This window comes from Scyliorhinus torazame, chromosome 10 (assembly GCF_047496885.1).
Source record: "Scyliorhinus torazame isolate Kashiwa2021f chromosome 10, sScyTor2.1, whole genome shotgun sequence".
Taxonomy (NCBI): Eukaryota; Metazoa; Chordata; class Chondrichthyes; order Carcharhiniformes; family Scyliorhinidae; genus Scyliorhinus; species Scyliorhinus torazame.
The window spans coordinates 79,036,512-79,063,687 of record NC_092716.1 but is presented as its reverse complement, the minus strand read 5'-3'; the positions used below and the strand labels follow the sequence as shown (position 1 = coordinate 79,063,687).

The window sequence follows — 27,176 nt, the reverse complement described above, 5'->3', positions numbered from 1 at the left end:
CTCAACAAAGAACGAAGAACAAAGAAAAGTACAGCACAGGAACAGGCCCTTCGGCCCTCCAAGCCCGTGCCGAACATGCTGCCCGACTAAACTACAATCTTCTACACTCAATCCTTGGTTTGGTCTGGAAAAGTTGTGTCTTTCAACCCTTCACACTTGCACAGCAACTGTCCTCTGCTACCATTTGTTAGACGTTTAGCTGTGTAGTATAAAGAGTCAAAGGTTCTGCTGCTTTTCCACAAAACACCTTTAATTTCCTTCAACAGACTTTGCACAAAACTCTAACATCACATCATCTGCCACAAGGGCCGCCTGAAGCCCCAATAAATATCAGTATCAATTATTGGATGCTTAACATAAATGAGACAACTAATTGGAATGTCTCTTAACCCATTACTTAACACTCTGGGCTAGAGAATTCCAAAGAATAAAAACTCTTAGAAGAAATTCTTCCTCATCTCCATCTTAAATGAGAGACTCCATATTTTAAAGATTTCCTCCATGAAGGGAAACATCCTTTTACTATCTACCATGTCAAATCCCCTCAGAATCCTAAATGTTTCAATACGATCACCTCTTATTCTATTAAATTCAGTTTGAGTATAGGCATGGCCTACTCAACTATTCCTCCTCCTCAGGCAAACTTTCACCCAGGAATCTATCGAGGGGAATTTAAATTTAATTAAATAAAGTTGGAAAAAAGGTAGTTTTAGCAATGGTGACCGTGAAACTATTGGATTTCGGTAAAAGATTGTCTGGTGTACTAATGTCCTTCAGGGAAGGAAACCTGCCATACTTATCTGGTCTGTACATGCTACTTCAGACCAAAATAATGTGGTTGACTCTTAACTGGTCTTCTGAAATGGCCCAGCAAATCAATCAATAATGTTCAAGAAAGTGGCTACCATCACCTTTAAGGGAAATCAAGGATGAGCAAGAAATGCTGGGCTTGCCAGTGATAGCCTCATTCTATGAATGCATTTTTAAAAAGTCTGTGAAAGTGGCTGACTTTGTGACAGAGTCGGCGTTTTTTTTCAAGAACAAACAGAGACCAAGAAAGACTGCAAGACTTTTGGAGGAAGTCAGATAGACACCAAAAAAAAAAGAGAATGAAAGAGACTGGGTCTTCCCTGGGGTGAATGACAAAATGCAAATCATTCTCCTTCAAAGTAAGTAAACCAACCCATTGAAATATTCTTCTTTTTCATTATCTAAATACAAGTTATACCAGAGGGTCTTTTCCCCCACGTTTTTGCCCACTCACCTAACCTGTCTATGTCTCTCTGTAGACTCTTTGTGTCGTCATCACCACTTGCCTTCCCGCCTATATTTGTTGTCATCTGCAAACTTGGCAATAGTCCATTCACTTCCCTCGTTCAGGTCATTAATATATATTGTAAATAATTGTGGCCCCAGCATGGATTCCTGTGTCACCCCACTAGTAATTGGTTGCCATCCTGAAAATGCCCCTCTGATCCCAACTCTCTATCTTCTATCAGTTAGCCAATCCTCTATTGATGCTCATATCCAACCCCAACACGATGGGCTCTTATCTTATTAAGTAGCCTTTTGTGCGGTACCTTATTGTATCAATTGGTCCCCCTTCATCTCGCCTGCTCATTATCACCTTAAAATAATTCTAATAAATTTGTCTGGTATGATTTCCCCTTCATGAAGCCATGCGGACTCTGCTCGATCATATTATGCATTTCTAAACGCTCTGCTATTACATCCTTTAAGATGGACTCTAACATTTTCCCAATGACAGAAGTTCAGCTAACTGGCCTATAGCTACCTGGTTTTTTTTTGTCTCCCTCCCTTTTGGAATAAGGGTGTTACATTGGCAGCTTTCCAATTTTCTGGGACTTTGTCAGAATTTAAGGATGCTTGGAAGATTACTATCAGTGCATCCACCATATCTGTAGCTACTTCCTTTAATATCCTGGGATGCAACCCATCAGGCCCAGGGGACTTATCTGCATTTAGCCCTATTAGTCTCCCTGGTACTTTTTCTCTCGTGATAGTTATTGTATTTATTTCCTCCCCCACTTCTGCCCCTTGATTTTTGGAATGTTATTTGTGTCATACACCGTGACGACTGACGCAAAATAGTGGTATAACTCCTCTGCCATTTCCTGGTTCCCGATTATTATTTCCCTAGTCTTTAAGGAGCCTATGCTCACTTTGGCCTCTCTCTTCCTTTCTATATATTTAAATAATCTCTTGTTTGTTCTTATATTGCTGTTTAGCCTCATAGTTTATCTTCTCCTTCTCTATTATATTTTTGATCATCCTTTGTTGGTTTCTAAAACTTTCCCAATCCTCTGGCTTACTACATTATATGTGTTTTCTTTCAGTTTAAGATTATCCTTCACTTTCTTGGTTAACCATAATTTATTTATCCTCTTCCTAGAATCCTTCTTCCCCCCACTGGGATATACTTTTGTTGTGAGTCATGAACTATTTTCATAAACGTCTGCTATTGCTGATTAACCATCTTTCCTGCTAAAACTTTCCCAATCCGCTCCAGTCAACTCTGTCCTCATTCCTTTATAATTACCCTTATTTAAATGTAGCACAGTTGTTTCTGACCCAGGTTTCTCACTCAAACTGATTGCTAAATTCCATCATGTTATGGTTACTGAAACGAAAGAGAAAATGCTGGAAAATCTCAGCAAGTCTGGCATCATCTGGAGGGAGAGAAAAGAGCTAACGTTTCGAGTCCGATAACTCTTTGTCAAAGCTAACAGACAGAGAAAGTCTGAAATATTTATACTGTGGAGTGAGAATGAAAGATGAGTCATAGCCACAGAGACCCAGGGAAACCGGGTGCTAATGGCCGCAGAGACCAAGGGGAAAGAGTGCTAATGGCAGTCCCAGAGAGGACAAAAGATGTGAACGGTCAAACAGCAGGGAAACTAACATCAGAGGATGAACTGTAGATGTGGGGGAGGGGAAGGGGGAAGCAAAGAGGAGACAGGTGAAGAAAAGGTGGATAAGATTGGGGGGGTGGAAATTAAATGTATATTAAGAAAGAAAGAAATGGTAAAAGACAGTTAAAATGAAATGAAAACAAATGGGTCGAGGCGGGTAGAGCTGATCATCTGAAGTTGTTGAATTCGATGTTCAGGCCGGAAGGCTGTAGCGTGTCTAACCGGAAGATGAGATGTTGTTCCTCCAGTTTGCGTTGCGCTTCACTGGAACATTGCAGCAGGCCAAGAACAGACATGTGGGCATGGGAGCAGGGCCTTTTGTTAAAATTGTAAGCAACAGGAAGGTCAGGGTCCTGAATGCACACAGACCGAAGATGCTCAGCAAAACGATCACCCAGTCTGCGTTTGGTCTCTCCGATATAGAGGAGACCACATTGGGAGCAGCGAATGCAGTAGACCAAATTGGAAGAGATGCAAGTGAAACGAGTGTTTTGGGCCTGGGATGTTAAGCATAGAAGAGGTAAAGGAGCAGGTGTTATACCTTCTGTATTGCATGGGAACGTGCCATGGGTGACGGGAGTGGTACTGGGTATGGTGGAGGAGTGGACTAGATTGTCTCGGAGGGAACGGTCTCTGTGGAATGCTGACAGTGGGAGTGAAGGGAAGATGTGTTTGGTGGTGGCATCACGCTGGAGTTGGCAAACATGGCGGAGGATACGGAGGCTGGTGGGATGAAATGTGAGAACAAGGGGGACTCTATCCTTGTTCTGGGAGGGAGTGGAGGGGGCGAGGGTAGTGGCGTGGGAGATGGAACGCACACTGTTGAGGGCCCTGTCCACAACTGTATGTGGGAAATCACGGTTGTGGAAGAAGGAACACATTTTTGAAGCACCATTTTGGAAAGTGGCATAATCAGAACAAATGCGACGGAGGCGAAGGAGTTGAGAGAAAGGGATGGAGTCCTTACAAGGTGTAGGTTGCGAAGAGCTGTAGGCCAGATAGCTGTGGGAGTCAGTGGGCTTGTAGTGGATATTAGTGGATAGTCTATTACCGGAAATGGAGACAGAAAGATCAAGGAAGGGAAGGGAAGGGTCTGAGATGGACCAGGTGAAAGTGATGGAGGGGTGGAAACTGGAAGCGAAGTTGATGAATTTTTCCAGGTCCGGGCGAGAGCATGAAGCAGCCCCAAAATAGTCATCAATGTATCGGTGAAGGAGTTGTGGGAGGAGGCCCGGATAGGCCTGGAACAAGGACTGTTGCACATACCCCATAAAAAGGCAAGCGTAGCTAGGACCCATGCGGGTACCCATTGCTGCACCTTTGATTTGGAGAAAGTGAGATGAGTTAAAGGAGAAGTTGTTGAGAGATAGAATGAGTTCAGCTAGGCGGAGGAGAGTGGTGGTGGATGGGAATTGTCCGGGCCTCTTTTCGAGAAAGAAGCAAAGAGCTCTCAGGCCTGGTGTGGGATGGAGGTGTAGAGGGATGGCACATCCATTTTCTCTTTCGTTTCAGATTCCAGCATCCGCAGTAATTTACTTTTATGTTATGGTTACTGCTTCCAAGGAAACCTTTGACTGAGATTGTTTATTAAAATCTGCCCCATTACACATTAACAGATCTAAAATAGCCTGATTCTTGGTTGGATCCACAACACATTGTTCTCAGAAACTGTCCCGAATACACCATGAATTCTTCTTCATGGCTACCTCTGCCAATTTGGTTTTCCCAATGCACATGAAGATTAAAGTCATCCATTTTTACATGCTCTTATTATCTTCCAATTTATTCTTCGTCCGACATTATAGCTAGTTACACATACTGTTAGGGGGCCTAAAGACTACTCACTCCAATCTGTGTTGTCTTGCCCTTGTTATTTGTTTTACTTCCACCCATATGGATTCTACAAGCTCTGATCCAAGATCGTTTCTGGCTATCGTGCTTATTCCATATTGTACGACCAAAGCTACCACACCACCCTTTCCTTCCTGTCTGTCCTTCCAAAAAATCTCATACTCCTGAATATTTAGCTCCCAGTTGTGATCTTGTAATCACGTTTCTGTATTGGCTATAAGATTAAACCCATTAACCTCAATTTGTGCTGTTAATTCATTTATTTTGTGCTGTATATTTAAGTGAAGAGTCATTCATTTAGCATTGTTACCATTTTTTCCCTTTTTGTTGCTATTTAAAAACTGTTTGTACATTCTGTCCCTTCCTGTGACACTCTGGTATCATTACTTAAATAGCTGCCTTGTAATGCTGCCATAGCCTTTTACTTTGTAAGCCTACATATCCCCTCTCTAGAACCATCCCCCCCCCCCCCCCATTTAGTTTAAAACCCTCTCTACTTTCCTAGTAGTGCAGTTTGCAAGAACACTGGCCCCAACATGGCTCAGATGTAGACCATTCCAACGGCAGTGCTCCCACTTTCCCCAGGACTGACGTCAGTGCACCACAAGGCAAAACCAAATCCTCTCACACCAGTCTCTTGAGCCATGTATTCATCTCTCTACTGTTATGTACCCTGTGCCAATTTGCACACGGCTGAGGTAATAATCCAGAGACCTTGGAGGTTCTGTTGTTTAATTTAGTGCCTAGTTCCTCAAACTCTCCATGCAGAACCTCTTTCCTTGTTCTACCCGTGTTGCTGGTGCCTACATGGATTACAGCAACAGAATCCTCCCCCCCCCCCCCCATTGCAAATTGTTTTCCTCCCCCTCCCATTGCAAATTGTTTTCCAGCCTGGAGAAGACGTCCCTGGCGCTGGGAAAACGGCAGCTGCCTGAACTCACTCCTTGCTACAGAGAACAGTGACAATCCTCCCTCACTGTACTGTCCCCTACTATCACTACCTTCTTATGTGTTCCCCCCACTTGAATGGCTTCCTGCAGCTGAATGCCATGGTCAGTCAGCTCATACACCTTGCAGCCCCCACTCTCATCCAAGCAAGCTGAAAGAACCTCAACCTGTTGGGCAATTGCCGTGGCCGGCACTCCTGCCCTCAGAATCTCTTTACCTGCCTCAGTTACAGTCACACCCTCCTGTCCCTGAGTAAAAGGACGCTGCGTGCACGAGTGAGAGGGCGGCATGTGTGTGCATGCGCACGCAAGTGAAAGAGATGGTGATGTGTGGGTGTGTGTATGTGCGAGTGTTGGGGTGAGGTGTTTGTGTCTATGTGAGAGAGAGTGTGTGAGAGAGAGAATGAGAGAGTGAGAGACAGAGAGAGCGAGCGTGCAAGAGAGTGTGAGAGACTGACTGAGTGTGAGAGAGTGTAACGTGTGATTGTGTGTGTGTGTGTGTGTGTGTGTGTGTGTGTGAGTGAGTGAGTAAGTGAGAGTGAGAGCAACGTGTGTGTGTGAGCGAGAGGGTGTGAGTGAGCGCGAGAGTGAGTGACAGTGACCTATGTGCGAGAGTGAGCATGAGAAAGAGTGAGAGAGCGAGAGAGTGAGGTCTGTGAGCGTGTGTGTATGAGTGTGAGAGAGTAAGTGTGAGAGAGTGAGTGAGTGGGCGACGTGTGTGTGTGTGTATGTGTTTGTGTGTGAGACGTGAGAGAGAGCGACGTATGTATGCGAGTGAATGCGTGTGTGTGCGCGAGTGCGATGCGAGAGAAAGGGCAACCTGTGAGTGTGTCTGCGGGGGATAGAGAGAGAGAGAGAGACAGAGTGACGTGTGTGTGTATGAGAGAAATAAGGGACGGCGTGCGTCTGAGAGAGTGTGACGTAGAGAGGGAGACGTGCTTGCGGCGAGGAGGGGGAGAGGTGTGTGCATGTGAAGGCTTGAAAGGTGGGGCGGCGAGGAGGGGGAGAGGTGTGTGCATGTGAAGGCTTGAAAGGTGGGGCGGCGAGGAGGGGGAGAGGTGTGTGCATGTGAAGGCTTGAAAGGTGGGGCGGCGAGGAGGGGGAGAGGTGTGTGCATGTGAAGGCTTGAAAGGTGGGGCGGCGAGGAGGGGGAGAGGTGTGTGCATGTGAAGGCTTGAAAGGTGGGGCGGCGAGGAGGGGGAGAGGTGTGTGCATGTGAAGGCTTGAAAGGTGGGGCGGCGAGGAGGGGGAGAGGTGTGTGCATGTGAAGGCTTGAAAGGTGGGGCGGCGAGGAGGGGGAGAGGTGTGTGCATGTGAAGGCTTGAAAGGTGGGGCGGCGAGGAGGGGGAGAGGTGTGTGCATGTGAAGGCTTGAAAGGTGGGTGTGTCCGACATGTTTAGCAGCTTTCCAGGATTGCCTTTTCCATTAAAAATGATAAAAAGAGGAGACTTAAAAATATTTTTTCATAAGAAAATCTTTTGGATTACCCACCCTTAAAATGGGTGCTACCTCCAGCGCTCAATGTTAAACAGCCATGGGAGGGTGGCTTGGCCAGGGGTTAACATAGCTTGTGAATATATTTTTATCTGTGTGCATCTTCCGAATTCCTAATATACGTATCGATATAGCTGGGAAACATTATTTTGCAACCCCTTCCGCCATCTGGTTTTCCGCTTTCAAAGTCAATGGACATTTGCACGGCCCCTCGCATTTTACACCCCCACCCCTGCCATGAGTGGGCTGGAAAATTCCATCCAAAAAATCTGTCTATCCCAACTTTAAACATATTCAACGTGGAGCATCACAACCCTGTGAGAGAATTCCAAAGATTCACAACAGTGAAGTAATTTCTCCTCATCTCAGTTCTAAATGATTGGCCCCTTATCCTGAGACTGTGCCTCGTTTTAGATTCCCCATCCAGCAGAAACAACCCTTAAGTGTCCACGCCATCAAGCCCATTCAGAATTTGTAGGTTTCAATGAGATTGCCTCTCATATGAGCCTAATGTATTCAGCCTTTTATTATAGGGCAAACCCGTCATCCATGGACCACTTTCCTGCCTTACCTCCGTAACCCTTAGTTCCCCTACTGATTAAAAACCTATTGATCTCAGCCTTTAAAATATTCAAGCTTCCGGAGGTAAAGAATTCCAAAGACTTCTTAAGAAAAGTAATTCTTCCTGAATGAACACCCCTTATTCTGCAACTATTCTCTCTGGTCCTACACTCACCCACAGTGGAAACATCCTCCCAATGTTTACCTTGTCTAACCCCGAAGAATCGTGTATATTTCAATCATGAGATCTCTCATTCGTCTGAACTCCAATGAGTACAGACCCAACTTGATTAATCTTTCCTCAAATGGAAGTCCCTCCGTATTGGGATCAACCTGGTAAACCTCCTCCGTACTGAGTCCAATAATAATATATAAATAAGGAGACTAAAACTGTACACAGTATTCTAAATGTGGCCCCACTAATATCTTGTACAGTTGCAGCAACTTATATACACCAACCCTCTTGAAATAAAAGCTGGCATTCTGTTGGCGGCACAGTGGTTAGCACTGCTGCCTCACAGCACCTGGGACCCAGGTTCAATTCTCAGCATTGGGTGACTGTGTGGTAATTGCATATTCTCCCTGTGTCTGCATGGGATTCCACTGGGTGCTCTGGTTTCCTCCCACAGTCCAAAGTTGTGGTTAGGTGGATTGGCCATGCTAAATTTTCCCTTAGTGTCTAAAAGATTAGGTTAAGGGGTTGTTGGGATAGGGCGGGGGAGTGGGCTTACATGGTGTGCTCTTCCAGAGAGTTGGTGAAGACTCATTGTGCCAATTGGCCTCCTTCTGCACTGTAGGGATTCTGTGATTTCATTTGCCACCGCTATTACCTCATGCACCTGCATGCCAGCTTCTGGGTTTCATAAACAAAGTCCCTTTGTGCTTTCTGCAGACTCTCTCTATTTAAATAATAATCCACCATCTCATTATTTCTCCCAAATTAACAAATCTTACATTTTCCTATATTGAACTCCATTTGCCAATTTTTTGTTCACTCAACTTATCAATATCTCTATAAACTATTTATATCCTCCTTCCATCCTACCTTCCTTCCCACCTTTATATCATCAGGAAATGTAGCTAGAGTACACTCTGTTCCTTCCTCCAAATCATTACTATATGTTGCAAAGAGTTACAGTCCCAGCACCGAACCCTTTGGCACTCTACTGGTTACTGACCCCGAAAGACCCCCTTATCGCTACTCATTGCTTCGTGTTAGTCAATCCTCTACCCATGCCAAAATAGTACCTCCAAATCTATGAGCTCTGATCTTGCATTGTAGCCTTTTGTGTGGCACCTTATCAAAGGCCTTTTGAAAATCCAAACATACATTGACTGGGTTCTCTTCTATCTACTCTGGCTGATACCTCCTCAAAGTACTCAGTAAATTTGACAGATATGATTTCCCTTTCATGAAACATGCAGACTTTTTTTGATCCGCTTAAGACTTTCCAAATGCAATGCTATTCTCTACAATAATAAATTCTAATATTTTTCCAATAATTGAAGACCGAATAACTTGCCTGTAGTTTCCTGCATTTTGTCTCCATCCCTCTCTGAACAAGTGTACCACACTGGCAGTTTTCCAATCCTTTGCACAGTTCCAGAATCCAAGGATTTTTGGAAAATGACTACCAATGTATCCATGATCTCTGTACCCACCACATTTAAATTCCTGGGTTCAAACAATCAGGTCCAGGTATGAAGACTTGAAGACTTTAAGAATATTGAGTTCTAAATATTGGGCATTTTAAGGGTGAAAAGCCTGGGGTTAGCATGTGTTTGACTGCAATGGTCATGTTTTTTTTTTAAAGAATTCTGTTTTGCAGGCCTGGGTATTTTTAGCAGCCATAATGTGAAATTGACAAAAGAATGTGTTTTTAAGTATAGGGTAATGGACTGTGGTTTGACTGGGAAAGTCTCTGGGGAATTAAAGTGCTTTGCAGCCTGAGAGATCATTTACTTTTCAACTTTGGGAGTTGTGGTAATTGATGGGTGGAGCCAAGGAAGGCAGAGAGCTACAAATGGAGGAGGCACCCTGTAAAGTAATAACCCTCTGGGCCCTGGCTGCAGCAGCACTCCCATCCTCCTCAACAAGGTACACAACGAGCCCAGTGGTAGCGGCCATGCTGAGAACATGGACCCAGTTGAGACAGCACTTTGGGATAACCAAAATGTCCCCCATGGCCCTGATCTGTGACAATCACAGATTCCGCCCAGCCATGCCAGATACCACCCTCAAAAGATGGAGGCGGGACAGGGGCACACTGACGGTCAGGGTCTTCTACGTAGAGCGCAGATTGGCGACACTGGACGAACTGACGAGGAAGTAGGAAACTAGCAAAAGGACAGGAATTGAGACACCTCCAAATAAAGCACTTCCTCCGCAAAGAGACAGTAGGGTACCCCGGGGCCCCAGAAAGCACACTACTAGAGGACCTGATAGGCGAGAAGGGGGGGGCTATGTGAGAAAATATACGGACAGCTACTGGACAGAGCTCGAACACCACTGGACAGGACCAGACAAAAATGGGAGGACAAACTGGGGACAGAGATAGGATAGGGACTCTGGAGCAAAGCACTGAGCAGGGTGAACTCCATCTCCTCCTGCGCAAGGCTAAGCCTAATGCAGCTCAAGGTGGTGCACAGAGCGCACCTGACCAGAACCCAAATGAGCAGGTTCGTCCCGGAGGTGGAGGACAAATGTGAGCGGTGCCAGAGGGGCCCGGCCAACCACACCCACATGTTTTGGGCTTGCCCCAAGCTTGCTGGGTTCTGGACAGCCTTCTCCGAGGCAATGTCCAAGGTTGTGGGGGTGAGGGTGAAGCCATGCCCAATAGTGGCAATCTTCGGAGTATCGGGGGGTCGGGGGGGGGGGGGGGGAGGAAAATGGGGCAACCACGAGAGAAGAGGAAGGGTGCTGAACACAATGGGGGTTTGGGGGGGGGTTGGGGGAGGAAGGGGGATCTCATAGACCGATCCAGAGGGCAACAAAATGTACATAGTTAGTTAAATGAAGGACAAAACAAACCTCTCTGTAAAATAAAGCAAAGTAGTGTGAGCACGAAAATTGTAATGTATATAAGGAACAACTGTTTATAAATATGAGAAAAGCCAATAAAAACTTTTTCAAAAAAAAGGAAGGCAGAGACACATTTTGAGAAGCTGTGGAGAGAAACAATTTTTGGAGAAAGCTGTGGAGAGGGGCAGTTTTTGAAGAAAGTTCTGGAAAGGGGCAGCTTTTTTTGGAGAAAGCCTTGGAGAGAGGAGTTGATTTTGATCTGCATGATGCGGAGTCCACAATTTTCCCACAGTAAGATAGATTAAGATCTGGGGCGCAATTCTCCCATCGGGAGTCTAAGTGCCGCGCCGGAGTGAAAACCGGAGTGTTTCACTCCGGCGTTGGAGCCCAATCCCAGCCCCCTATTCTCCTGTCCCCGGGGGGCTAGGAGCGGCATCGCGTCATTTACATGTGCCGGGCATTGGCGCCGCGTAAAAGCGGCGCCGCGTAAATGACGTGGAACTGGCATCACCCACGCATGCGAGGGTTGGCCGGTGCCAACCCGCACATGCGTGGTTGCCGTCCTCCCCGAGGCCGCCACGCAAGAAGATGTCGGATGGATCTTGCGGGTCGCAGAGGAAAGGAGGCCCTCCTTTAGAGAGGCCGGCCTGCCGATCAGTGGGCACCGATCACGGGCTAGACCCCATTTGAAGACCCCCCCGGTGCAGGAACCCCCCCCACAGGCCGTCCCCCCAGCGTTCCTGCGCTGTTCCCGCCGGCAGCGACCAGGTGTGGCGGCGCCGGTGGGAACCCGTCGTATTGGGCAGGCCGCTCGGCCCATCCGGGCCAGAGAATAGCGGAGAATCACCATCTTGGGTGTCTCGGGCGATTCTCCGGCCTGCGCCGCGCAGAACACGACGGGGCCGTTCTCGCCGCTTGGGTGAATCGCGGGAGGGCGTCGGACCGGCGTCGCGTGGAAAAATGGCGCGCCAGGCGATTCTCTCAACCGGCGCGGGAGCGGAGAATTGCGTCCCTGGTATGTTTCTTTTCTTGCTGTTTAATGTGAAATGGAGTAGTAGTGTTTAAGGTGTAGATTGTAAAATGTTCTTTTCGGGTGTGAGGTTAACAAAGTTTAATATTGTATTCATAATAAAGTTTTGTTTTCATAGAATTTACAGTGCAGAAGGAGGCCATTTGGCCAATCGAGTCTGCACCGGCTCTTAGAAAGAGCACCCTACCCAAGCCCACACCTCCACCCAACCCCATAACCCAACACTAAGGGCAATTTTGGATACTAAGGGCAATTTAGCATAGCCAATCCACCTAAACTGCACATCTTTGGACTTAAAATTTAAAAAAACATAACCAAGCTCGATTTCTTCATGCAATCATCCCTGGAGCGAATCATTCTTTCTGCACAGTCTTTCAAATAAACTAAAATATTGGGGTTTTGGTCCAGTATCCTAGCCACTGTTGGGGTGTGGTCTAGGATTGTACTATAGGGCACATGTCAGCTTTTAACCCCATTATTCTGCCTAAACTAATTCTTGGGTGATGATGATTGTATTTAATTCCTCCCCATTTTTGTTTTACTATTTCTGGGATGCTTGTAGTATCCTCTACAGTAACGACGGATGCAAAATATCTATTTAACTCCTGTGCCATTTCCTAGTTCTTCCCCAGTAACTATTCAGGTAAGTAAGTTAGAACTATCCAAAGTTGCCAACTCTAACACAGTGACCAGGGGAATTGCCCAAAACTTCCTGGCCAATTCTCATGGAGTCATTGCAACGGGAATTCCGAGGAGTCCTGTAGTGCATCTTGGGGGTCTCCAACTAACCAGACGCTGGAAGATCTGGGTATGATGTCTAGCTTGAGTCACAAGAGGAACTCTACTGGATCTCTCTGGTAAACAAGTAGATATTGGGTCAATATGCATCTGCTCAAGATACAAGAATGAGTAACATCACTAGAATAAGAGGATGCATGGTTACAAACCCAGCTGATGTCATAACTGGACGGGAAAACTCCAGAATGGAATTCTGGCTCGAAGGACCATAATGTTTACTTTTTTTTAATGAACTGTGGAGGAACAGAGTCACAGGACCGCTAATTTGTTTTAAACAAGAAAAATCATTAAATATGGTAAAATTGGATTATAATACAATACTCCTTTACTCCCCCTTCACTTAAAAATTAGACACAGATTTTAAGATTAACATGAATTACAAAGTACATCTTAAGATACAATGGTCTCATTAACATAAAGTCCCTTTTAAACACACAAGATGATTGTGGTCAATACACGCACTCCACTCTGAATCCAAGTTAGTATCTGTGGATTTCTTCTCAGAATACCCCAGATGATTGTCACAAGAGTTTCAAACTTCCACTTGCAAAAACACGCTTTAAAATCTTTGTTCACAAGAAAACCTTGCATTTCAAAATCCAGTCCAGGTTTTACAAAGCTTCTGCTCGACTTTTAACAGCGAATCCAATCCAGGTTTTACAACAACCCTTTTAGGATTTCTTTGTCTTGACAATTGTACAAACATTTTACAATTGCTCTGACTCTCGATTCCCAGACTCTAGTAAAATGGCATCAAACCATTTGATTTACCTCTGAAGTCTATGCCACTTTAAATCTAGGTGCTGTGATTGTCTTGTTAACTCAGAAGACTTTGTTTACTCTTCCTTGAATTCTTCTGAACAATACCTTAGTCTGTGTTCTCTTAACATCAGACATCTTATGACATTCCTTCTGTCCCAATTCCGTGGTTATCTGGGCAGTAACTTGTTCCTCAGGAAGCCTGCACCTTTGTAACTCCCTTCTCCTGGCAGAGTTGAGAGATGTGCACTCCTCAGTGCCCTGTCCCCAACTGCAATAGATACAGCTAAAACAAGCTTTTTACCTTACAAAGCCTCCAGTTGCTAAGCAAACACTGATACTACAATTTATCCATCACACAGTAACCCTCATTAAGCACAATAGAATCATAGTTGGAAATGAAATTAACTCCCACACACCCCAAAACACCTCTGTCGAGCATGAATCTAACTTTAGATTTTACCCTTCCAGGCACAGAAACCACTTTATTTCAAATCTTTAAAAATGCAAATATAAATGCCTTCAAACAACCTTTTGTTTTCCTAACAGTATCTACAGCAAACAAGAATTTATAATATTCCACATTTGCCCACGTACTTCAATTTCTGATGTATTAGCATTACATGAAAACAGATATCACTATCAAATTCAACAAGCACTTGTATAACCAAAAGTAGTCTTTCAGTACACAAACCAAAGTCATTAACAAAGATAAAGCTTACATCTCTTCACAGTGAAAATATTTAAGCTCAGCCATAAATGTTTTTAAAAAAATAAACATTCATTATAGCTAATGTATATAGACTAGAGACATGTAGTTCACAAGAAATAAACCTCACATCGTAACGGATCTCAAGGCAATCTGCGTAATTTATATAAAAGTAACAATGCTTTTCCTGTAAACCAACTGCACCTATTGTGCACATAATCTGCTTGGCTAAAATACTGTGTACTTTTGACATAAGGAGGGAATAGAGCTTTAACCAACATCCATTAGTTTCTAAAACAAAAAAAAATTACCTTCTTCAAACATGAAGCAGAATAGGAGTAACCTTTTCTCTCTGTATAACACCATAAACTTGTTTGTACTGTTTGCATATAAAGCTTAACCCACACTAGGGACATTTGTACACAAAAAAAATCACTACTTAATTAACTTAAAAACAGATTCTAGCTCATATTATTGTTTCACATTCCACTTACATTAGAAAGAAGCTAGTCATGATCTCCCTTGAATTAACCCTTGCATCAGTCCCATATTTAGCACAGACTGCATAAACAAAGATTGCTGAATACTGTGAAGTTACATTCAGCACACTTCCAAAATAATAGATAACAAAGAAACAACCATGAAAGAAGAAAGAAGCTATGCAACTCTGGATATTTATTTTGTTAATTTATCAAAATGTAGCTTGTAGACAGTTTGGGAGACTTATGGGATGGGGAGGGGAGGGCAAGACAAATTGGCAGAACAGAGAAGCAGCTGAAAAGAGATTCAAGTTTTCGCAACTTACCGTCAGAGCTCACTGTATCATTTGGGTCTCCTGAACAATGTCCAGCCTCTCTGTAATCAACCAAGGTCACTCCTTCCAAGCTATCATAATCCGATTTGTTCTGGTCTTTTACTGGGACTACAGTAAACTGATGCATTTTTCACAGCCCAGTCTGGTTCTGAGCTGAACAGAAAGAACTCCTTTGCTCAGATTGCATACCAACACTGTGTGGTCACTTCCTCTGGAAGGAAATTACTATAATCTGAACTCCTCCCAAAGCCTGAGCTGTAAACCTCAGTGAATTTCCTGAAATTCTGGTAAATGACTCCTAGACTTTGTTCTTAGTTGCCAATGACCTCTGGAAGTATACAGAATAGGTACGGTGAAAGGAACAAGAATTGCAGCATTGTTCTTTTGGAAAATAAATATTTGACACTGAAATTTAACTCTGCTTTCCTAAAAACTAAACAAGCCCAGATTTGAAACAAAAAAACTTTCTAAAGCAGCTTATGCTCCCAAACTAAAATAAATGTAACATTCTGTGCACCAAATGATTTTGCTAAAAAGACAAGTGCATTTTTTTATTATGGCTTACAGGAAATATGATCATTTTCTTTGTAACCTCGTTTGCAATAGCAGTTTGCTATCAACCAAATTCCTCAATTGGGTAGAAACTCTTAATGTAAAACTCTGGTGTACAAGCACCATACTGGCAGCTTCCATATACCATTCTGACATCCAAGTACGCTGGTGACATGCACAAAATGTTCCTCACATGTTCATGCAATTTCATCATTGTAGCTGAGATGCAATCGCCAGCCTGCCAAAACAGAATTCCAAATAGTGGCATATAGCAGAGGCAGTCTATGCTCTGAAAGCTGCAACTGTAATCACATAAAAGCCTGATGGTTTGGCAAATGCAGATTGCAACAGGCTTCTTTTGTGTTAAATGGCACTAGCCAGTTGAGAGATACTTGGCAGTTCAATTTCTCAAAAATTGCTCTGTGTACAGAGGGCAGCAGGTTGTAGCCAGTATCAGTGTCAAATTATTTTGTTGTTGATAATACTGACAGAACAATGTGCTCTTGTCCTTATGGACAAAATCTTCAACAATAAACAGAGATTGCTGTCCAGACCTGCAGCTCCTGTACGCCTGTTAGGTTGTCGACTTTGGGCCAAAAAATAGAGCTGAGTACTTACTAAATGGAAAATGGTTAAGTACAGTGAATGTCCAAAGAGATTTGGGGATTCAGGTGCATAGATCCTTAAAATGCCACGAAAAAGTGCAGAAAATAATCAAAAAGGTTATGGAATGTTATCATTTATATATAGAGGACTGGAATATAAAAACACAGAAGTTATGCTGCAGCTATACAAAACCTGGTTAGACCCCAGGAATACAGTGATCAGTTCTGGTCACCACACCTTAGGAAGGATATTTTGACCTTGGAGGCTGTGCAACGTAGGTCTACTAAAATGATACCTGGACTGCAGGGATAAGTTACGAGGAGAGATTACACAAATTAGGCCTGTTTTCGCTAGAATTTAGAGGGTTAAGGGGGTGATCTGATCGAAGATATTAAGATATTAACAGGAAAAGACAGTGTAGATAAAGATCAGGTTGGAGATTCTAAAACTAGGGGACAGGGAGTGTGGCAACTAGGGGATTTTCACATTAACTTCATTGCAGTGTTACTTGTGACAATAATAAAGATTATTATTTGTCTAACAATTAGGGCTAGACTGTTCAGGAGAGATGTTAGAAAATACTTCTTCACGCAAAGGATGGTCAAGGTTTGGAACTCTCTCACAATCAGCTAGATCAGTCGTTAATTATAAATTTGAGATCGATAGACCGTTCTTAAGCATAGATATCAAGGGGTATGGGCCCAAGGCCACAGATCAGCCATGATCTCATTAAATGGCGAGACAGGCTTGAGGAGCTGAACGACCTATTCCTGTTCCGATGTTGTGCTCTTATTATGTACCTCTGTGACCTGTAGTACTGCCCTTCAAGTGGTATGTATGTTGACCTGCTGGATTAAATTATTTATTCAATACCACCTCCCACAGAACCTTCCTCTGCACCTCAAGTCATCTAGCAATAGGGTGGAAATCTAGCAACAATTTTCTTGCATTATGCCTCTGTGTATATTATTAAACTGTTCAGAGTGATCTCATCTACATCTAATATGAAATCTGGTCCTTCTATATAAAGTCCTCAACCCCACATTGGCAGCCATCCCGTGACCTTGCCATCGCATCAGATCTCGCTCTTGTCTCAATTAGATAAAACCAGCTCTGATCACTTCCGTGCATTATCCTTTCTTGTCCCAATCCTGCACTTGGCCAGGACATTGATAAACTCACCTTTCTCTGGGATGAAGATGAGACAAAGATCGATTTTCTCATGGTAGGAAAAGAATTTTGACATGCTTGTTCGGTAGACATGATGTGTGTATGTCCAACTGAGCATATTGTCCACTGTACATAAAGTACACCTCTTCAGCACTTTGTACTGTCCTGCCTAGCAAGCCCGTAACTTAATACACTGAAAGTAGAATCAAGGCATCCTGAACTTTCTAAAATGCTGTGGGCAAAGGCTGATGCAGGGCATGAAAAGCAGCGTTAAGACCGCCGATGGCAATAACATTTTTTTCTGCCACATAGCATGGGATACAGAACAAAAAATTGCAGTCATGGGTTCCACAACGTATCGCTGGCGGGTGGCCTCGGATTCGCCCTCCAAGCTATTAAATCAGTGACTCAATGGTCTGAGCGGTATTTTAAAAGACCATTCGAATGCACAGCTAGAAAATCAAGAAACAATCTGTACCCAGGTGCACCCCCTGGCATCAAGGTGGCACACCCTCTCCCTCAAGCGCTGCATTCACCTCCGAGCTCCCCTGGGAGTAGTACTTGCCAGGTGCAGACTTTCTGAGACCAGTTGTGCTTCACGCCATTCTGATATTACACTGCCGTGGATGGAATTTGTGACTTGGGGTATGATTCCAGCATATGGGCCTGATTATTATGCGTTAATTTATTGAAATGAGGAACCTTTTTAGGACTGTGACCTTCTTGCGATATTTTCCACTCCCATCGCCCAACAAAAAATCCTGGTTTCATAGAAAATCCATAGAATTTACAGTGCAGAAGGAGGCCATTCGGCCCATGAAGTCCACACCAGCCCTTCGAAAGAGCACCCTACTTAAACCCTCATCTCCACCCTATCCCCGTAACCCAGTAACCCCACCCAACATTTTTGGACACTAAGGGCAATTTAGCATGGCCAATCCACCTAACCTGTACAACTTTGGACTGTGGGAGGAAACCCGTGCAAACGGAGGAAACCCACGCAGACACAGGGAGAACGTACAGACTCCGCAGACAGTGACGTAAGGCGGGAATCGAACCTGGGACCCCGGAGCTGTGAAGCGACAGTGCTAACCACTGTGCTACTGTGCCGTCCTTGGTGTGGGTCAAGCTTTTGTGGTGGTCCTGTACATGCTTAAGATTCTCTTATGCAAGTTTGACCAACATAGATCAGCCCGTACTAAATATACAATAAATGACATTTCTGTTCTTGTACTGCTCTTCGGTTACCATACATCTCAGATTACAAACTGAACCACTGTAGTCCATGTGGTGTAGGTACAGTGCTGTTAGGGAGGAAGTTCCAGGATTTTGACCCAGAAACAGTAAAGAACGGCGATATATTTCCAAGACTGGATGGTGTGGGGTTTGGAAAGGACCTTCCAGGTGGTGGAATACCCACGGGTCTGCTGCCTTTGTCCTTCCAAATAGCAGTGGTCGTGGGTTTGAAAGGTTGTGTCGAAGGAGCCTTGATGAGTTCCAGCAGTGCATATTTTAGATGGTACACACTGTTGCTTCTGTATGTCTGTGGTAGAGCGAGTGAATGTTTGTGGATGATGTGCCGATCAAGAGGACTGCTATGGCCTGGATAGCGTTGAACTTCTTCAGTGCGAGTGAAGCTGAATGCATCTAGGCAGGTGGAGCGCATTTCATCACACTCCTGACTTGTGCCTTGTAGATGGTGGTCAGGCTTTGAGGAGTCAGGAGGTGATTTATTCTCCACAGGACTTCTAGCCTCTTACCTTCTCTTATAGCCACAGTATTTATATGGCTAGTTTAGTTCAATGGCAACCCCCAGGATATTGATTGTGGGGGATTTAGCAATGATAATGCCATTGAATGTAAAGGGGCGATGATTAAGATTCTCTCTTGTAGGAGTCAATCATTGCCAGCATTTGTGACACACAAATGTCACTTGGCACTTGTCAGCCCAAGCCTGGATAGTGCTCAGGTCTTGCTGGTATTTTAACATGGACTGCTCATGTATCCAAGGAGTCAGGAATGGTGCTGAACCATCAGTGAACCATCACTTCTGATGCGGGGAGAGGGGTTATTGATGAAGACGTTGCAAAGGGTTGGGCTTGGGCCACTACTCTCAGGAGCACTTCCAGTGATGGCTCACGGATTGAGATGATTGACCTCTAACAATCACACCCATCTTCCTTTGTGCTAGGTATGCCTTCAACCATTGACTCCAGTTTTGCCAGGGATCCATGTTGCCATACTTAGTTAAATGCTGCCTTGATATTAAAGGGCAATCACTCTCACCTCACCACTGGAGTTCAGCTCTTTTGTCCATGTTTGAGCCAAGGTGATCTTGGTGGAACTCAAACTGAGCTTCAGGGATAATTCCCACGACTCCTTTATTAAAAGACCTAGTCACATAGTAATATTAATCTTCTGTATTTGTGTGGACATATAAACCCCAATCTTGTCTCCAGATCATTAAAGACCTACATGGGAATTGGCCAGGAGACTTCAACTTCCGATGAGCAATTCCCCTACTCCTGGGACCCACCACAACGGTCTCAGACTCTCGGCTGGAGTCCAAGACTTCGGACAGTTCCAATGTGCTTAGCTGAATAGTTACCCAGGAGATTCTAGCCAGATTAAAACCTAGTCTAACTCTTGGGTAGCAACAGAACTGACACCCCTAATCACTTACACTGACCAACTCCCCCACTAACCCCCGCCCCAATTTCCCACTGCCCCTTCCCCCCTTCACCGATGATTACCTCCCCAAACCTGACCAATCCAACCAAACCCCAACCAGGCTGCCACCTTACCATCTACCTCACTCTCCCTACCCACTATATCTATTCACTCATTCATTCACGTGCCCATTCGCAAACATCAAACTAGACCTTTCAACTTACCATATGGTAGCTAATGCTGTGAACAGGGAATGTTGTCCTTCCTTCCCCCGACTTTACCAGGCTTGGAAGTTCCCAGAAGAAATGTGGAGCAGAGTTGGGGAATATTCGTACGGAATGGCAATCCAATGATGTTTGCTGTACCTCAGAAGATCTGGGCCATGGCGTGTTTGGACTCGCACAGAATCAGAGTTAGAAGTATTATCGATATTCTCAATAATCAAATGCCCCTTCATTAGTCTTAAAGCCACTATACCCAAAGCAATTTCCTACACACCACAGTATTAAAATTAGCAAAACGAAACAACAGGCAAAAGCTTTTGTGAAAATAAATCACACTTCTACACACAAAAAGCAATCACCATAAACATGCCTTCTGCGGACTGGTAAAGTCACACTAATGGGCTTTCATCACAAATGTACACCAAGCTGGAGGATCTTAACCAGTCTGTTACTCCCCTTTTTTTTTTAAATGCATCTCAGATCTCAGTCTCAGATTTAAACTTAACAATTGATCCAGCATTGATATTGACCTGGCATCAAATGCTGTTAGTGGAAAAGAGCTCCAAACCTCTACCACCCTTCTGTGTGAAATGGCTTTTCTTAATTTCACTCTGGAAAGATCAGGTTCTAATTTTTAGATGATGCTCTCTAGTCCTTGACTCCCCTAAAAATTCCTTCATTTCAATAGTGACTGTGGTGAATGTATAATTACTGATAATTCACCAGTGCACTGTATTAAGTTATGTTATGTTATTAACCCTGTGGGCTCCACCTATGGGCCATTGTGTGGCTTCACCCACAGGGGGATATGTTGGGGCATGTACGGGCTCGCCCATGGCTTCACCCCTTTAGAGGAAGTATAAGAGCAGCTGACCTGCGGGGCCACCTTCAGTATTGCACCAGTCGCAGGCAGGCACAGTTCTAAGCTGATTAAAACCACGGTTTACTTCTCCACGTGTCTGAGTGAATTGATGTTCGCATCAATTTAATCAGCTTAAAATACCACTATGGAATCAGCCCTCAAACCTGACAGACTGGAACTCGATCCACAGGCCGCGGAGGCGAAATACATTTTTTAACATAGGCCTTGAAGCATCAAAGCCAATCTCGCCGTGTCATCTACGCCATCCGTCACTGATGAACAGAAGCTAAGCCTGCTCCACGCACGGGTGAGCCAACGCATTTCTGTCCAGCTCGACGAAGCCGCTTCCTATACAGAGGCCCTCGCACTACTCGAACGCCTCTACGTGTGGCCTGTGAACGAGGTCTACGCACGACACGTCTTCACCACTCGCCGGCAGCACCCCGGGGAGTCTAGATGATTACCTACACGACCTCAAAGCCCTCACGCGCAACTGTAACTACCAGGCCGTTGCGGCCACTCAGCACATGGACCTCGCCGTCCAAGACATTTACGTGGCGGGAGTCCGATCGATCTACGTGAGACAGCGCCTGCTCGAAAAAGGGGCCCAGGACCTGGACGACACGGTAAAGCTGGCTACCTCTCTGGAGGTCGCTTTTCAGAGCCTTACTGCGTTCCCGGCCGACCACGCGACCCCCCGACCAGAAACTACCCCAGGCCTGTGCCGCGCGGCCGCCCGCCCATCATGGGGGGCTACCCTGCTATTTTTGCAGCCAGTCCCAACACCCATAACAGCACTGCCCGGCCCGCGAGCTGCAGCAGCTGCGGGCAAAAAGGATACATCGCCAAGGTCTGCCTGGCCAGGTCTAAGAACACAAACGCATAGACCCGATCCACAGACTCACAGGCCCGCAGACCCCGCAAGGTGGCAGCGTGTCTGCCGACTCCGCCTCCGCACAACATGTGCGACTCATGGGGGCCGCCATCTTGGCCATCTTCCTCCACGCAGCCGGCCACGTGCGATCCATGGGGGCCACCATCTTGGACGCCATCTTCCTCACCGCCCACCAGGCTCGACCACGGGGGCCGCCATCTGCTACGACGCATACGACCTACACGGACTGCCATCGCTGGGCCGCCCCAGCACATCCGATCACGCCACCGGGGTCACCCCAGCACCTCCGATCATGCCGTCGGCTACCCGCAACTCAGCGCGGTCACCCTGGACCAGTCGCGACCTAAGCACCTCCGGAGCTCCATGATGGCCATCCGGGTTAACGGGTACGAGACACCTTGCCTTTTCGACTCCGGGAGCACAGAGAGCTTCATTTACCCGGACATGGTAAGACGCTGCTCGCTCATAATATTCCCGACGCAGCAAACCATCTCCCTCGCCTCTGGGCCGCACTCGGTGCAAATCCAAGGGTGCACTACTGCAACCCTAGCAATACAGGGCGCTTATACAGAGCACTATATGTGCTCCCAGTCCTCTGCGCTCCTCTCCTTTTGGGACTCGACTTCCAGTGCAACCTCAGGAGCCTAACTCTTAAGTTCAGGGGGCCTCTGCCCCTGCTCACCATATGCAGGCTCGCGACCCTAAAAATCGACCCCCCCCTTCACAAACCTCACCGCCGATTGCAAGCCAGTAGCCACCAGAAGCAGGCGGTCAGCATGCAGGACAGGACGTTCATTAGGTCCGAGGTCCAGCGTCTCTTGCGGGAGAGGGTCAGAGAGGCCAGCAATAGCCCCTGGAGAGCTCAGGTGGTGGTCGTCAAGACCGGGGAAAAGTTCCGGATGGTGGTTGATTACAGCCAGACCATTAACCGGTTTACGCAACTCGATGCCTACCCCCTTCCCCGGATTGCAGACATGGTAAATCAGATCGCGCAGTACCGCGTGTTCTCCACGGTGGATCTGAAGTCTGCATACCACCAGCTCCCAATCCACCTGGAGGACCACCACTACACGGCGTTTGAGGCAGACGGCCGCCTTTTCCATTTCCTCCGGGTCCCCTTTGGTGTCACGAACGGGGTTTCGGTGTTCCAACGAGCAATGGACCGAATGGTGGACCAGTACGGGCTGCGGGCCACGTTTCCGTACTTGGACAATGTCACCATCTGCGGCCATGATCAGCAGGACCATGATGCCAACCTCCACCGATTTCTCCAAGCCGCCCAAAAACTCAACCACACCTACAACAAGGAGAAATGAGTTTTCTGCACAACCAGGATAGCCATCCTCGGCTACATAGTGGAAAACGGGGTCCTTGGGCCCGACCCTGACCGTATGCGCCCCCTCCTACAACTCCCTCTCCCTCACTGTCCCAAGGCCCTGAAGAGGTGCCTTTGATTTTTCTCCTATTACGCCCAGTGGGTCCCCCAGTATGCGGACAAAGCCCGCCCACTATTTAAGGCCACCCTCTTTCCACTGGCAGCCGAGGCCCGTCAGGCCTTCAACTGCATCAAGGCGGACATCGCCAAAGCCGCGATGCGCGCGGTGGACGAGTCCCTCCCCTTCCAGGCGTCGCTCTCGCCGCCACCCTCAACCAAGCAGGCAGACCGGTAGCGTTCTTTTCACGCACGCTCATCACCTCTGAAATTCGACACTCCTCGGTCGAAAAAGAAGCCCAAGCCATCGTGGAAGCAGTGCGGCACTGGAGGCATTACCTCGCTGGTAGGAGGTATGGTAGTATGTATTGGGGGTCATGTGGGACTGGAAGCCCTAATGTCATTGGCTGACAGATCCCGGGTCCTGGTTGGCCGTTGACCTCAAGCTCCGCCCTGAAGGCGGAGTATAAGAAGCCGGAGTCTTCCCCCGCAGGCCAGTTTACTATCGAGCTGCGGGGGAACAGACACGCTTAATAAAGCCTCATCGACTTCACTCTATTCGTCTCACGGAGTCTTTGTGCGCTACAATTTATTAAGCGTGCCTAAAAAAAAAAAGGACTATGGAGCTCAGGATCATTCCGGAATGCCTGAGGGTCAGCCCCCACGCAGTGAACGCGGCAGCAGCCTTCAAGCACTGGCAGACTTGCTTCGAGGCCTACCTCAGAACGACCACCGGCCGAGTCTCAGAAGACCAAAAACTGCAGGTCCTGCACTCGAGGGTGAGCACGGAGATTTTCTCCCTCATCGAAGACTCGGACGATTTCCAGACGGCGTTCGCAGCACTGAAAAGTCTCTATGTCCGCCCTGTTAACCAAATCTACGCTCGCTACCAGCTCACGACGAGACGGCAAGCTCCCGGAGAATCGATGGACGAGTTCTACGCCGTGCTGCTGATTTTGGGACGAGCCTGCAGCTGCCCGTCGGTGAACGCAAACGAACACACGGACATGTTGATGCGCGATGCTTTTGTGGCAGGTATGCAATCCTCCCAAATCCGCCAAAGACTTCTAGAAAAAGAGTCGCTAGGACTCTCAGAGGCACGGGCCTTAGCAGCCTCCCTAGACGTGGCCGCGCGTAATACCCGCGCCTACGGCCCCGACCACGCGGCAACCCATAGGGCCCCGTACATACCCGTCGCGGCAAACCCCCTACCCCCCCCCCCCCCAGACACCCCACAGGCTTGCGCGGTCCAAACGCCGAGTCGCACCGGGGCGCCCGCTGTTATTTCTGCGGCCAGGCGAAACACCCCCGACAGTGCTGCCCGGCCCGCGCAGCTATCTGCAAAAGCTGCGGGAAAAAGGGCAATTATGCGGTTGTGTGCCGGTCCCGCGAGGTCGCCGCCGTCCCGGGAGCACAGGGAGCCCTGCAAGCAGTTTACGCGCCCCAACCCCCCCAGCACACCATGTACGACCCGCAGGCGCACCGCTCTGGGTCCCGACCACCGCGGTCCCGGGAGAACTGGGAGCCCTGCACGCCGCCTACGCTCCCCAACTCCCCTCCCCGCAGCCCATGTATGACCCGCCGCTGGCGCTACCGCTTTGGGACCCGGCCAACACTCTCCACGGAGAGGAGGGAGTTTTCCCCGTCCCTAACGCCACCCTAACCCCCACCCCGCGCCCCCGCCTGACCCGCCGGCGCCACCTACTTGGGCCCCGACCACCGCTGTCCCCGGTGAGGGAGCTCTGCGCGGTCCTAGCGCTCGCGGTCCTAGCGCTCCCAGCACACCATGTGCGACCCGCAGACGCCGCCGTTTTGGGTCCCGGCCACCACGAGGGGAGGAGGGGCGCCGATGTGCGACTCGCAGACGCCGCCATTTTGGGTCCCGGCCACCACGAGGGGAGGAGGGGCGCCGCCATCTTGGACCGCCCCAGACCTGTACGACGCATGGGGGTGGCCATTTTGTCCACCCCCGCCGCCATCTTGTGACCCCCCAGCCACGTGCGATGTATGGGGGCGGCCATTTTGTTCATCCCCGACGCCATCTTGGACGGCAACAACGGACCCCACTCCACTACTACAACCACGGCTCGCTTCGATTACGCTCGATCAAGCTCGGCCCCGGACACTCCAGACGACGACGACAACGGTACTAATAAACGGCCACGAGACGCCATGCCTAGTCGACTCCGGGAGCACGGAAAGCTTTATACACCCCGACACGGTAAGACGCTGTTCCTTGACCACCTATCCCAGCCCACAAAAGATTTGCCTAGCTGCAGAATCCCACTCCGTACAGATCCAGGGATTCTGCATAGTTACCCTAACGGTGCAGGGGAGGGAGTTCAAAAACTACAAACTAAACGTCCTTCCCCAACTCTGCGCCCCCACCTTACTGGGATTAGATTTCCAATGCAATCTACAGAGCCTTACTTTCAAATTCGGCGGCCCCATACCCCCACTCACTATCTGCGGCCTCGCAACCCTCACGGTGCAACCCCCGTCCTTGTTTGCGAACCTCACCCCGGATTGCAAACCCGTCGCCACTAGGAGCAGACGGTACAGCGCCCAGGACCGGACCTTCATTCGGTCCGAAGTCCAGCGGCTACTAAAGGAGGGCATAATCCAGGCCAGCAATAGTCCCTGGAGAGCGCAGGTGGTAGTAGTGAAGACAGGGGAGAAACAAAGGATGGTCATTGACTATAGCCAGACCATCAACAGGTACACACAACGAGACGCGTACCCTCTCCCCCGCATATCCGACATGGTCAATCGGATTGCCCAATATAAAGTCTTCTCCACCGTGGACCTCAAGTCCGCCTACCATCAGCTCCCCATCCGCCCAAGTGACCGCAAGTACACAGCCTTCGAGGCAGACGGGCGATTATACCATTTCCTACGGGTCCCTTTTGGCGTCATAAAGGGGGTCTCGGTCTTCCAACGGGAGATGGACCGAATGGTTGATCAACATGGGTTGCGGGCCACGTTCCCGTATCTCGACAATGTAACCATCTGCGGCCACGATCAGCAGGACCACGACGCCAACCTCCAAAAATTCCTCCAGACCGCCAAAGCCTTGAACCTCACGTACAACGAGGACAAGTGCGTTTTTAGCACCGACCGGCTAGCCATTCTGGGCTACGTAGTGCGAAATGGGATAATAGGCCCCGACCCCGAACGTATGCGCGCACTCATGGAATTTCCCCTCCCGCACTGCCCAAAAGCCCTGAAACGCTGCTTGGGGTTCTTTTCATACTACGCCCAGTGGGTCCCCCAGTACGCAGACAAGGCCCGCCCCCTAATACAGACCACGACCTTCCCTCTGTCGACAGAGGCTTGCCAGGCCTTCAGCCGCATCAAAGCGGATATCGCAAAGGCCACGATGCGCGCCATCGATGAGTCCCTCCCCTTCCAGGTCGAGAGCGACGCCTCCGATGTGCTCTAGCGGCCACCCTTAACCAAGCGGGCAGACCCGTGGCCTTTTTCTCCCGGACCCTCCACGCCTCAGAAATCCGCCACTCTTCAGTAGAAAAGGAAGCCCAAGCCATAGTGGAAGCTGTGCGACATTGGAGGCATTACCTGGCCGGCAGGAGATTCACTCTCCTCACGGACCAACGGTCGGTAGCCTTCATGTTCGATAATGCACAGCGGGGCAAAATCAAAAACGACAAAATCTTAAGGTGGAGGATCGAGCTCTCCACCTTCAACTATGAGATTTTGTATCGTCCCGGAAAGCTGAACGAGCCGTCCGATGCCCTATCCTGCGGCACATGTGCCAACGCACAAATTAACCGCCTCCAAACCCTCCACGAGGACCTCTGCCACCCAGGGGTCACTCGGTTTTACCACT

The 27,176-nt window shown here is 47.6% G+C and overlaps 1 protein-coding gene across 2 annotated transcripts in view; it reads right to left on the bottom strand.

The window, feature by feature from the left end:
• The window catches only part of slc12a4 (solute carrier family 12 member 4), a 231,030-nt gene that overhangs the window by 164,244 nt on the left and 39,610 nt on the right, over positions 1 to 27,176 (bottom strand). Inside the window, exon 1 of one of the 2 annotated variants that reach the window (XM_072518278.1) lies at positions 14,910 to 15,118. The exons of the other annotated variant lie outside the window; for it this stretch is intronic. Coding sequence (XP_072374379.1) covers positions 14,910 to 15,045 — 136 coding nt within the window. The 5' untranslated portion in view covers positions 15,046 to 15,118. Of the gene's footprint in view, positions 1 to 14,909; positions 15,119 to 27,176 lie in introns of those variants that run through there. 2 annotated transcript variants of the gene reach the window in all.